The sequence below is a fragment of the Strigops habroptila genome, assembly GCF_004027225.2.
Source record: "Strigops habroptila isolate Jane chromosome 13 unlocalized genomic scaffold, bStrHab1.2.pri S16, whole genome shotgun sequence".
NCBI lineage: Eukaryota > Metazoa > Chordata > Aves > Psittaciformes > Psittacidae > Strigops > Strigops habroptila.
The window spans coordinates 515849-529432 of NW_022651054.1; the positions used below are offsets into that span (position 1 = coordinate 515849).

General features: G+C 44.0%; 1 protein-coding gene across 1 annotated transcript; it reads right to left on the reverse strand.

Moving 5' to 3' along the window:
* Positions 1-333: 333 nt before the first annotated feature.
* Positions 334-13110, reverse strand: LOC115603115 (myeloperoxidase-like). Its single transcript, XM_030474731.1, is given in 14 exon segments — positions 334-963; positions 2276-2499; positions 3103-3340; positions 4182-4352; positions 5939-6121; positions 6124-6190; positions 6553-6713; positions 7659-7974; positions 8070-8270; positions 8650-8779; positions 10163-10286; positions 10858-11033; positions 12417-12513; positions 13092-13110. Coding segments are annotated over 14 exon segments (2148 nt in total). The 3' UTR covers positions 334-922.
* Positions 13111-13584: the final 474 nt, after the last annotated feature.

The window sequence follows — 13584 nt, forward strand, 5'->3', positions numbered from 1 at the left end:
CCATCCACGAGCTTCACTCATGACTCTACCTTAGGCTGCCACCTTCTTTCTCCCAGTCCCCTCCTTCCTTCCCAGCTGTGTCAAGGAGAGATGGAAACTTAATATGATTTGTACATGTTTGGTATTTATTGACTTAAGGGGATCTTGGGAGTGATAATCCTGGCCAGATGATTAATTTTTAGCTAATGCTTGTGATTTACATACCAGATAGCTTATGGTTTGCTTTTTTATGCTGATATGTTTAGCTACAAATCATGTTTTGGACACTCACTTGACATATCAGAATTGATGCCAAATGCAGAGTGCATACAATGTATTTTATTGCTGCCTAACACACCTAAACACTCACATGTTCACTATAGGATTTAAATGAAAGATGTCCCTAGACTTCCAGATGCAGCTGCCATTCTCCAGTGTCTTCAAAGACTGACCTTTCACTGCTAATTAGAAACAGCCTAGTTTATGCTCTTGTGCAAATCTAGAAGGAGATAAGGGAAGTTTTGCTAAAGATTATGTGAACTTGCTAATTTCTGAGCACTTACAAAGGATAATGAATTTTAATTTGAAATGCAAGCATGATAACCTCCAGATTTAACACCCATTTGAGATGGAAAGTGAACGATTTGTCTTGGCTGTGCCTTTAGACAGTCATAAAGCATCCAGCACCCAACCAAGCCTTGCAGACCTCTGAACATTTTTTTAGTGCCATAGACAATAAAATGTCATTACCCTTCCATCTGAAGACTTACATTACTGGAAGCTGTTACAAATAAATGATATAAAAATCACAGCACAGCAAATAAAACAGTAGACATAGTCTTGAGCTCCCCTCTGGGAAATCACATGCCAAGGTTCAATTGAGAGCAGTCAGCTGAGCATGATGTAGAGGCAGCAGTTTCCCAAGAGCAGCTCCGTGACACCATCAGGAGTTTCCGATGCTGGACTGAAGAGCAGGGTTAGAAACTGTCAATGAAGCAGCAAAAGATAGTGAGAGGCAGAAAGTCTTCCCTGAACATAATATTTCTTCCCACATTCATATTTGATTCCATAGCTAAAAACAGTCACTGGTGAATGGGTAACTGAATACCAGCTGACCCCCTCCAGACTTGTCAAAAGGTACCTCTGGTGCCCTAATATCAGACAGCCCTTTGGATGAGCGGTTTTGCAGCAATTTCTTAGTCCTTGAAAAGGTTACACTTTTAGCAGCTGCTTTTTTAACACCCTGGAATTTTGCTCTCCCCAGGTTACGCAAACACAGTTCAGCTTCCTCCCAGCCTGGTGATAAAAGAGCCACAGGAAGCAGCTCAGCAAATTTTAGTGACCATAAGACTAAGTTAATAAAAGAAATCAGGAAGCCTCTATTGTTTAGAGAGAAGGCGAGCATCATCTGGACTCAGTTGCTAAAGAGTGGAGTGAAATCACCGTAATTTAGTCTTTATATTAAGTACAAATGTCTTTCTTAAACAACATCTCTCTCAATTAATCAAACTCAATACAGGAACTGCATGGAGATGCTTTGTGATCTATGTCTTGCAGAAGGACAGAGTAGATGATCCCCAGGTATTGTGCTTAGCTATAAATGGGTTACCAGAAGGAAAAATCCAATCCAGTCCATTCTGCTTAGGTCATAGCTGTCTTCTGCAAGTCTTTGTTCTCCCTACATTATTTTCAACTGGGAGAGCCCGTGCCGAAGGCATATCAGTAGGAGGACACAGCTAGTCCTCCTAGATGTCCTCCACATCTCTTATATGAAGACACTTTTTTACTACCTTTCAGGATGTGGCACATCATAATCTCTGACTATGCGTGTTAAACTATGGTGTGTCAGGCCATACAGTGTCAAAGCAACTCCAGATATACCTTAAAATGCTTTAAAGGAGAGGAAAGGACCTTGGAGCAGCAGACTAAGAATTTGGAGCAGTTTGGCTAATTCTAATTGATTTCTTCATGAACACCCTTCCTGTGAAGTAAGACTACAGTTTTCCTGGAATAAGGTAGAGAAGGACCAGTAGAGGCGGGATTTTCAGGGGTTTCCCATCTAATTGAAGAGGAAGAGGCAGCCTAGTAAGGGATGGTGAAGGTGATGGATTGCAAGAAGACTAAGCTAACAGTACCTCTGCCTCCAGTGGTGTCTGAGTGGGGCTGAATGGATGCTCAAGGACTCTAGGGGGCAGAGTCACAGTGATGACCTTAATTCTTTTATTTCTTTGGGCATGGAAGAGTTTGACCTTGTAGAGCATTTATTATTTTTGGCAGACTTCAGACAACTTTGTACCTTTTGTGCTACTCTCAGGCTCATCATCGTCTTTCCAGGGTGAGAGGTCAAGTGTGTCAGTCTTATGGCAGTCAATGAAGTTCTCAGGATAACTGTTGATCTTGAACACATCCCTGGGTATCTTTTTGATATGAGTATTGTCACAGATCACTGTTGACAGTGAGATATTTCTCAGTGCATGCAACTGCTGCAGAGTGAAAACTCCTGGTTTCTCCCACCAGAATCTGTAATGATATTTTCAGAAGCAGTTACAGTCTTCTTGAAGGCATTTGGTGCTGATTATTTGGCAAGATGGGAATCCATCCATGGTGCTTGCTGCAGGGGGGTTGGACTAGATGACCTCTGAAGGTCCTTTCCAACCCAAACTATTCTATGATTCTATTCTATGATTGTATGTGAGTCTTTGCTTGGATCCACCTTGATTCAGCAGGCAGCCCTTTGGAAAGAGGTGTCTCCTGAATCGGCAAATCTGGACTCTGCCACTCATCTGCCAGTGCAGAGAGCCTGTCTCTCCCATGCAGCATCACCAGGCTGCTGGAGCGCAGTGACTGACCCTCCCCTTTTGTGCCCTGAGAGCAGATGTCACCTAAGGCAGAGACTACTGCAGATCACTCATGGCTGGGAGCTGGTGCTCCTCGGCCACATGGGTCCGTAGGAATGGGCTGCAAAAGAGTCCTTTGGCAACTGGGCTAAAATCAAGGTGTGAGCCTTGCTGGGAGCACTCAGTGACATGTCGGAGACAGGCAGGATGAGTGTGTTGCATAAAATATCAGCATTTTTTCTCATAATAAATGCCATGGGGAAGGTTTCCTCTCAGAGCTACCTACCGGTCCCCATCACGCAGGTTCCTGAACTGGGTGCCAATGATGCAGGCCAAGAGGGGTCCAACTCTGCCTTGTGGAACAAAGGGCTCTGCGATTGCCCCAATCCAGAGGTCAATATTGTCCGATGTCCCATACAACTCCATGAACTTTTTGGCCAGTTTGGAATTGCCCAGCACCTCAGAGAATTCATCTACGTTTTGAGGCTGGGAGAGCCCACAGAAGTGCCTCCAGGCATTGTAACCTGCAAAAGCAGGAACAGCAGAAAAAATAGGACCTATGTCTCCCCATCATCCACCTAGGCTCAGGAGCTAAACAGACCCTTTGGCCCATAAACAATGTCTACTTCTTCTCATGGCATTAAAGGAGCTGGAAGACATGATTGGCTAGACAGTCACAACAAATGCCCCGTTTCTAAAGGTGCTTTTTGCACACACACACTAAACTGACAATTTGGGTTGTCTTTGCATGTGACTACAGGTTCATCGCATCCTGTCGGTTAGAGGTACCTAGCGCTGAGGGTGAATGCACCAGCCCTTGAGTTTTTGGGAGGCAAAATTTCTAGGATCAAAGTCCTAGGAAAGAGCAGCACTTGGCTGTGCTTAACCCAAGAGCAGCTGATCTAGAGCGCCTGGGAGCAATCAGACCTGTGGGTGCAAGCCACTTCTACTCAGAGCTCCGGTTGTCTGAAGACACGAAAAAAGCATTGATGGGCGAAGAACAAAGCACAGATGGTCTGCCTAGCCCATGTGAAACCTGAGCTTGGTTGCTTCCGTCTGTACCTTCTATACCATACATGCTCTCTTTTCGCAGCCCACCACTGTTTCTACGACTCCTTATTACATTATCCTAACTATCATCTTTGTTTTCCAAGCCTTTTGTCCTTTTTTCCCTCAGAAAAAACATCTTTATAATATAGAGACCTTTCGTTCCCTGAGCTTAATTGTTTATCCATCCTTTGCCCTCAAATCAGGGTACTGTTTTTTCTCATTGGTATAGAAAAAGCTTAGTATACTAGAATTACTATAGACAGCAAAAGCAAAAAGAGTATTGTTCACAAGAAATGTGGATTTGTGTCTCCTTACCTGGAAGGCCATGGTCTCTTCCCCTTTGCATGTTCAGGGCTGCGAGATCCAGACCCATTATCTCTTTCTGTTCAAAAAGGTGGTTCCGGAGCTCCTCAATGAGCAGTTGATTCTGTTTCATCAGTTTTGCATGATCAACTACCATGCCCCTTATCAGTGGGTCGATGCCACCTGCGTTCATTGCAAATCAATAAAAGACTGTCTGTACCAAATTGCAGTTTTGATGGTCCCCTTTTGAAATAGTGCTGCATTAGATGTCTTTTCTACTCTGGGCTGTGGAGTTTACCTGACTCCATATTTCCATTGCAACATATGTTAGTGCATATGTACATATCTGCATATGCCAGTAGATGAGGCCCCACTTTAGTAGCTAGATTCCCCACCTCTCCTCATCCCTCATCATTCCCTTCCACAGTCCTAAATCCGCTTGTTGTCCACCAGGACCTCAAAATCCCTTTCTGCAGAACTGCTCTGTAGCCTGCAGTACCCATCATGTACTGATCACAGAATCATAGAATGTTTCAGGTTGGAAGGGACCTTAAAGCTCATCCAGTTCCAACCCCCTGCCACAGGCAGGGACACCTTCCGCTAGAGCAGGTTGCTCCAAGCCCCTGTGTCCAACCTGGCCTTGAACACTGCCAGGGATGGGGCATTCATGGAATGTCCAAGGTTCTGTTCAAGGTTTAGGTTTTGCAATTGATTTTGTTTATAATTAGCTATTAATTGACAAATATTTATTAAAACATTACATGCAATGATGGAATCAATCCATGTCTGTCTGTGTCTTTTTCATAGCCATTAAGGAGACAGTATTAGTAAAACACAGGAAAATTGACTGCACATGTGTATTTTGGTATGTTTCCCATAATCAGTTAGATAACCCATTTTGGAAGAGACATTTGTCTTCCTTGGAAAGATTCATGTCTGCGGATACCAACTGTATAAGAGCAGGGTCCCACAACTCCCTTTAGAGTCATGGAGAAGGCTACCACCAGGAAACAATTGTTCTGTCTTAGCTCAGTTAAACTGGATGCTTCACCCTCTGGCAATGCCTACTAAATACATAAGTAACAGTTTAGACTGGAGGATGTAATAGTTTAGATTGACCTAAATTTTGACTGACATTTGGTGCAGTGAGTTTCATGCTTCCTGGAACAGCATGAGCAGTTGCACCGTTTGAGTGACTGTGAGCAATGCTCACACTGTTAGGTCTTGCAGAGTTGAGAGATGTTTGGCCACCTGAGAAGGAGGTTTAATCTGTTATGTATTCTGGTTGTTTACTGACATGTTCAGATATGAATGCAATTATTGTACAACGAACTGAGGAAGGCAGTATTGAAAAATTGTGCAAAAGAAGCTACAGAACTGTATGTTCTGATGCAAAATCCTGCTCCAGTGTGGCTGCTTCTGCGGAAGCTGGTGCTTGACAATGTTCAATGGTTGGAGTATAATGGCATGTAATTTTTGGCAGGGCTCCTTTGCCTTGGTACAATGCAGAATCAGTGCTAGGCTGCGTTTCGTGACAAATCTGCAGGGCTATCCTGCCGCCCCACATTAGCAGACCACCCATTTGTCTGCAGCCCCTTGGGTAGACATGTCATGAGCACCTTCCAAGCCGAATGGCACTGTAAGTTGTGCGAGGCCGGTTAAATAAGTGGGAGCTAGAGCAGTTTTTGGCTCGTGTTTTACCAGCTGACCTCCACCTGCGCGTCTGCTGCAGGACCAGAGCAGGACTGCTAGTTGTCTCATGTTCTTACCTTCCATTATAATTCTCCACGTAGCACAAAAGGTCAAACGAAGAGGAACATGGGAGAATGAACCCAGAGGCTGAAAACTGTCATCCAAACGGGATACAAAAGGCTGTACTGATGTATGACCAAATTGGAAAGCCAGGGAAAAAACATTTGAGACTGTAGGATCCACGTTCTCATTGTAGCCACGTATAAAGGGATCCATTTGCTGGTCTCCTCCCCAAGCAGAAGCTGGAGGTAATCTCTGTATGTTATTATCTGAAAAAGCACAAAAGCAGATCAAGTTTTCAGCAGCTGTAGCAGAAATGCCATCAAAGTGCAGAGTATGAACAAGGAGTCTGTCCAGTACCAGAGTTTCTGAAGATCTTCAGAAAAAAGATCTGAATCAATGGCATGAGTTTGATATACTAAATTAAAATTATTTAATACAATAAATAATTGATAAATTGTTAAAATAATGGATAAAAATGCTCTGGGTAACCATGCTGTCTCATATGGACCATACTTAATACACAGTTTTCAAATAACTCTACTATATTTGCAAAGCATGGTTCTTTTTCTGGAGGAAAACCCCTTTCTAAGCATAAAGATGATGAACAGTGAGCAGGGATCATCACTACCTGGTTTATGGCGACTACAATTTTTCGACTCTCTTGGTAAAGCTTTTCTCCATCCCAGTGAGGATTTAATTTCTTCAGCTCTGTAACCAGGCGGTTGTGTTCTCGTAGGAAGACAGTGTGCAGTGCAGAAAGTCCCAGGTTTTCAGTTACCCGTTTGTCACCTATAAATGAAAATATATTAGGGATTTTGTACATTGCTTTTTACTTCAGCAGCAGGTTTTTGTTGGGACAGATGAGTAACGACTGATAGTGTTACTGGCAGTATGATAATGGTTAAGCCTCCCAGCAGTCAGCATTCATGCCAGATATTTCTTTCCAGCACAGACAAAACATTCTCTGTTTAAACCATTTAGCCAAAACCATTTGAGAGAGGCTTTGTGCAATTTAAACTACATTGCACATGGTCGTGAAGCACCTGTAACTGTCTCATTTTGTGAAAAATCTCATATCTGCCTTCCTTTCATACCTCAAGGATAAAATCTTCTTTTACATCAGTGCTGTGATATATATATTCTTAGGATTCACTTTGCAAGTTTCTCACATTTATTTTTTTTACATTGTGCCTATGATGGATTTTCCCATTTTAATAAGCTCTATGTTTTGAGTCATCAGTTTGTTTTAATTTTAGACAAACTTCTAAACTTGTCTTCTGGTGTAGGTTGGGATATTCGAAATATTAAACATTTAGAAGGTGGTACCAGAGAGATTTAACTGAAGTGATTAAGAGTGTTTGATTGGTAGTATTGATTGAGTTGAAAACTGAATGATGAATTCTAGGTAAGAGGGGAAAAAAGGTAACTGAGAAGTTTTGAACACTGGTGTTTATTCTATTGAAAAGTTCTTCTACCTTTGAAAACACATTTTAAAGGGAGGATGATCTGCTGTAACTCTTTTGGGAAATGAAATCAAAATAATATTCATGTTTAGTTAAACAATTATTGTTCAATTATTATTGATTTTTAATTTGGGGGGTCACCTGTCTTTCACCTTACACAATGATGTCTTGCAGTGCCTCATACGAATACAAAGCCACATCAGACACCTGACCATCATGATCCTTTTCGACTTTATGGACCACTGAAAACTACTCCACAGACACACCTTACCTGCTTTAAGACAGGGGATGTTCATGCTCTCATTGGTGAGAACACAAACACTTTTTGTTTTGTTCTCAAAGGGCAGAAATTCCAGCCCCGCATCAGTAAAATTCTGGTTCACAGCCATCAAACCCAGCTGGTTCGTCTGATTTCTAATGCTCTTTGCCACAAAGTCCTCACTGCCGTACACTGTGCTGGCATCGATGAAGGAGCTGACGGCGTTGATCTGCTCACGAGTAAACGTCCTGGGGTTGCACATGGATGCCGACTGGACGAACGGCATGCAGGAGTGTGAGCTCGGCATCCGAGGGTCATCAGGGGGAAACTAGAGCAAACAAACATAAGTGATGCCTCAGGAAGTCACGAGGTTTTATTTTTACTGTCTTAGGATAGCGTGGGATGGAATGAAAGTCAGGGTACCTTAATTGGGAAGCAAGGAGGCTCGAAGGCACAGTCAGTCTCACAGTGAAGCTCCGGGCTCACTCCTGCACCACTGGAAGGGGCTAAGTCTATGTCGTGGTTCACCCACTGGCCCCAGTGCATGAAGACAAGAGAGAGCTCTTGATCCTGAGTGATGTTTTTGTTGGCTGTGTGAGCAATTTCATTTGACACTTTTCGAACCTGCAGAAAATCAAAATGAAAACATGTGTGACTCTACCACAGTGAATTTACCTCTCAGTACAATACCCATCCTATGAAACCATGCATAGGATGATCTCAGATAAGCTCATAAGAGTTAATTATTGCATTAAACAGACCCATGCCATCCCCCAGCTCTATCAGAACAGAAGTGATAAATAGCACCCTCTTGGCTCAACAGTTGTGCAGCCAAGCCCAGCTTCATGAAAAGCCTTTTACAGCTGAAACTGATGCAGGTGGAGAGGGCTTTTGACAAGGGCCTGTAAGGACAGCACAAGGGGAATGGTTTTAAACTGATGGAGGGGCGATTGAGATGAGACCAGTTCTCATCAGTGGGAGTGGAAATCCATTATGTTCTCACCAGTGGGAGTGGAAATCCATTATGCAGCTTTCCTTCACTCGCTCCTCTGGGAACAGACACTCCATCTTCATACACTGCTGGGAGCCAGCGAGCAAATGCGTGGTTCGAGGACCCCAGATGAGAATGCTTTCTGCAGCATCACAAGAAGAAAAGCAAATGCCAGTATTGAACAGGCTTGTTAGTTGTAGAGACTGACATTTTGCAACACTTTAATCCATGTTTGATTACTCTGGCAACAGAGGTGATAGCCAGAAAACAGTGAGAATAATACCAAGAGTATTACTGCAGAAAATTTTGGGCATTAAGAAAAGTTTTCCCATGTTGTTATATTAAATTTATTTGGCATTTATATCTCTGTAGCACCTCTGTCTCCACTGCTGCTCCACACAAAATCAAGGCCATCACCAGTGATCAGGGTAGCCATGCCTTTGCCCAGCTGGGAAACTTTCAAAGATGAAGATCCTCCACCTCTGTGGGGACTTGTGCTACGGCTGCTCCTTCAGGAAATTTTTCCCCACATCCAACATAGAACCTCTCAAACTGCAATCTGCATCTGTGGCTGCTTGTTCTATTGCCTCACACTGCTCAGAAGAATTTGGATCAGTAAACTCAGCAACACTTGTTCAGAAGAACAGTAATGCTGATTGATCTGTGGCCCTAAGGACACAGAAACACAGGTGATTTGGGGGAAACCAGTTACTGAATATCAGCTGGTGTTTTAAACTCTTAAATCCACAAAATCTGGTAATACCTGCCCATACTGAAAAAAGGCGTGGAACACCCAGAATTTACAGCAGTGTGCTGGGAAGTAAGAGCATGCTCTAGAACAATTGCCACACCACAGCTGAAGCAATTCCATTAAATATTAAGGAGCCAGTTCCACCATGACTCTTGTTTGGATTGCTGTTCTTGTCCCTGCAGGCAGAGTTTTGCAAGATACTTGAGCTCTCTCTCATGGTGTGCGTCTCAAGCTGGGCAAGATCTTGGAAAAATGTTAACATACCACAGAGTCCCCTTGCTTCCGAGTGCTTTGATACCTCACTGGCAGACCACTAGATTAGCAAGGCCAAGGACAACCCCCTACTTTGAGCCTAGAATTCAGCATGGGTAGGTTTAGACTGGATATCAGGAACAATTTCTTCCCCAAAGGGGTGACGGGTTCAAACTAAAACGGGCGAAGTTCAGGTTAAAGGAAGAAGTTCTTTAGTGTGAGGGTGGTGAGGCACTGGAACAGGTTGCCCAAAAAAGTGGTAAATGCTACATCCCTGGCAGTGTTCAAGGCCAGGTTGGTCAGAGCCTTGGGCGACACGGTCTAGGGTGAGATGTCCCTGCCTCTTAAGGTCCTTTCCAACCCTAACTATTCTATGATTCTGTGATCTGTTACAGGCACCACTAAAATGAGCATTTCACTACTACTGGCTTATTGAAAGGTACTTACATAAATGACCTTAAGCCACATATCCTGGGTCAAAGTACAGACTCAAGACTCCCTTTGTCCACACACAAATCCTACCTGTTGTTGCACTCCCCAGTAATGGTCCTGTAAACATCATGCTTTGGGCATTTAATGGAACGAATCTGATAGTCGCAGCCAGTTCCTTTGGAAATCACCTCCTTCTGTTTTCTGTCTAGTAGGTCTGTAAGAGAAACCATGCAAAATAACACCTGCTCTTACTTTCATTTTAGATTCTTGGTATTCTAGGTCAACATTTGAGTCCTCTGAATCAGAGCTTTGGATATATAACAACTGGATTTGAATTGTTAATTTGGTGCCTAAACCCTTTTCTGGATCAGCCCTCAACTGCTGCGTTAGGGAAAATGGGTTGGCATCCAACAACTTCCCAGCGGAATAGGGGGAGCATATGGATGCTCCCTATCACCACCAGCAATGTTTTACCCTAGCCTGGGAATAAAATTATGAGCATGCAGCATGGATGATGGGCTACTGTTTTCAATGGCCAGAGTCTCCTGGTATTCAGCATGTTCTGTCTCAGATTAATCACACTTATTGTTAGGCTGTTTTTATTATCAAAGGTATGAGACAGGCACAGGTGGTTGGTCTGCCTTTGAACATGCTTAAGTCTATTCTCCTTGGGCTGTTGTGAGGCAGTTCTCTGAGCCACGTCAGAGCTTCTCTCTGAGGTTCTTGATTTGGCAGATTTTCTGCTCTTAGTGGTTTCTAAGATATTCTGGTCTAAACCACATTACCTGTAACATTGAATCTCAATTTCCCAGAGAGATGCAGCTTTATTTTGAGGAGTTTCAAAGTAGTTTCCAAGTAATCAGCAGCACGGACTGCAGATCTGGTTCTTCCTACTGGGTCCTTTAAATGCTTCAGGAAATCCATTGGGTTGGCAACCTTTTCCTCTAGTTTTCTCTTTAAGCTGAACACAAAAGAGTCCCATGAAGCACGTTCTCTGAAATCAGACCTCCTCTGTCATGCTAGGGTGAGTGTACTTAGATGTGATAGCACTGATGGGTCCCAGGCAGTCTCTGCTCACCTAGGACAAGCTGGCTGCTCATCAGCTTTGCACATTGTCTCAGACACATTTTGGCAAATGAATCATTGTGATCCCCTACTTTAAGTTTAGATTACATCCTTGTCACAGTAAATTTTGTTGTATCACGTGAAAAGCTAGATCAGTGGAAAACTGAATTATTCAGTGATAACTCAAGATAAAATTTTACATTTAGTTCATCACAAGATATATTTGTGAAAAGAGAGACAACCTTGGTCCTGTTGCATCTCTTCCCAATCCCATGGCTCTTTGTTGCAGAGCTAAAAACCTTCCCTAGGGTAGGTGGAAAGAGACTTCTCCCCAGATGCCTGGGACCAGCCTTTGGTACAAAAGGATATCAAAGGGATACCTGGAGTTTGATTTCCACGGACATGTATTTGTGACAGGGTGCTCATCTGCACATCTGTGGTCCTTCCAGAAAGGGGCAGAACTTCAGCAGCCAGGAGAGGACTCAGCATGCGTCCACTGTGCCCATACTACTGTGAACTACTGAGAGGCATCTGTGGCAGTGTAGGTGAGGAGGCAATAGCTGCGGGTGATGAAACGTGGCCCTGGGACTGAGACGGGACACCAGAATCCAGCCAAACTGGGCAAAAGGACCTCTCCAGCTCTTACAGGGAGCCTCCTTGAAAAAAGGTGTCTCCATAATAACTCATGGAATATTTTGGGGATCTTAAAGCTCATGCAGATCCAATGCCCTGCCATGCGCAGGGACACCTTCCACTAGACCAGGTTGCTCCAAGCCGTGTCAGGAAGGTTTATGATCTTAAGGTCCTTTCCAAACCTAACCATTCTATGATTCTGTGGGGCAGCCACAGCTTCTCTGGGCACCCTGTGCCAGCACCTCAGCGCCCTCACAGGGAAGAACTTCTGCCTAAGAGCCCATCTCAATCTCCCCTCTGGCAGGTTAAAGCCATTCCCCTTGTCCTGTCCCTACAGGCCCTTGCCCAAAGCCCCTCTCCAGGTTTCTTGAAGCCCCTTTAGGCACTGGAGCTGCTCTAAGGTCTCCCCTTCAGGAGCCTTCTCTTCTCCAGGCTGCCCCAGCCCAGCTCTCTCAGCCTGGCTCCAGAGCAGAGCTGCTCCAGCCCTCGCAGCATCTCTGTGGCCTCCTTTGGACTTGCTCCAACAGCTCCATGTCCCTCTTGTGTTGGGGGCCCTCACCATAACACACTGGATAACAGAAGAGACAAGCATATATTTTCTCTTACTTCCTTATAATGTTGAGGCCCTCGTGCAAAAAGAACTCACCTTTTCCGGGCATGTAAATACGCTGTGTCTACCAGCTGCCTGGCTTCACTAATGCTGCTCAGAACAGATGAGTCTGACAGCACATCTGAGTCCTTTTCTTAAGAAAAAAAAAAAAAAAAAAAGAAATTGAAGATACTTTTTCATACACACCAGGAGCTACAGATACCATCCCCACCACTGGGTGCTGAGGTGCAGTGACTCCATTTACACACGGTTCCCACTGGACACCTTTATTGATGCTTCTTTTACTCATCTGTTTCATCCTATTCTGAGGTCCTGAAAGTCACAGAACAAGAAGTGACTGTAAAGTGGTAGTTCATTATCCATTTCACAGAATTGGCTCTGATGGCTTTGTGAGGGTTTTAGGAAGTTATTTTTCACCCTTCATTTTGATGCTGTTCTTTCCTGTGAGTAGGGAAATGCATAGAAGACAAATATATGACCTCTGACCCAGTTTCCTTGTCATAAAATGATGATCATGTGCTTGGAAGACCTGCTGGTTAAATAGACAAATTCCTTAGACAAGTTTCTTAGGTATTGACTTCATTGATAGTGAGCCAGTCTACAGGATATTTCAAATTTATATTGGAGCTATATCTAACTAGGAACTCAGACTGAGTTTTGACTCACACCCTGTCAAGCACAATAGCATTCAAAGGAGAAACAGAAACTTACTATGTAAGGAGGAGTCCATTGCCCCGACTAAGCAGAGTGTGATGATGGATCCTAGGAGAGTAATTCTTGATTTTAAGCCTAGAGAGAAATGCAACATAAATCTTCTGAATGGGCAGGGCTTCACTGAGGTACCAGAAGAGATTGTCAGGTTTGTTTTGGATATTTCTTTCAGGATCCAGGAACAAACTGTAGCACCCCTCTGACCAGGTCTGTAAGTGGGACTCTGGCTGGCGAGGGCTGTAGCTGTGGATGTTGGCAGGACACAGGGACATCACTGTGCTGTGGGACATTTGGTAAACTGGGCTGAGTAACTGTCAAGGAGGAGGCAGCCAAGCACAGTACAGGCTTCAGTGATGGAGACTATTGGGAAGGTGCATTGGAAGAAGGCAGTGTACTGGTGTCCTGCCTTTGGAGAGTGCTTCTCAGGAGGGGAGGCCCCACACATCCTTCTGTGCCTTCCCTGTCTTGTCACTGAGCAAAACAAGCTGCTTTG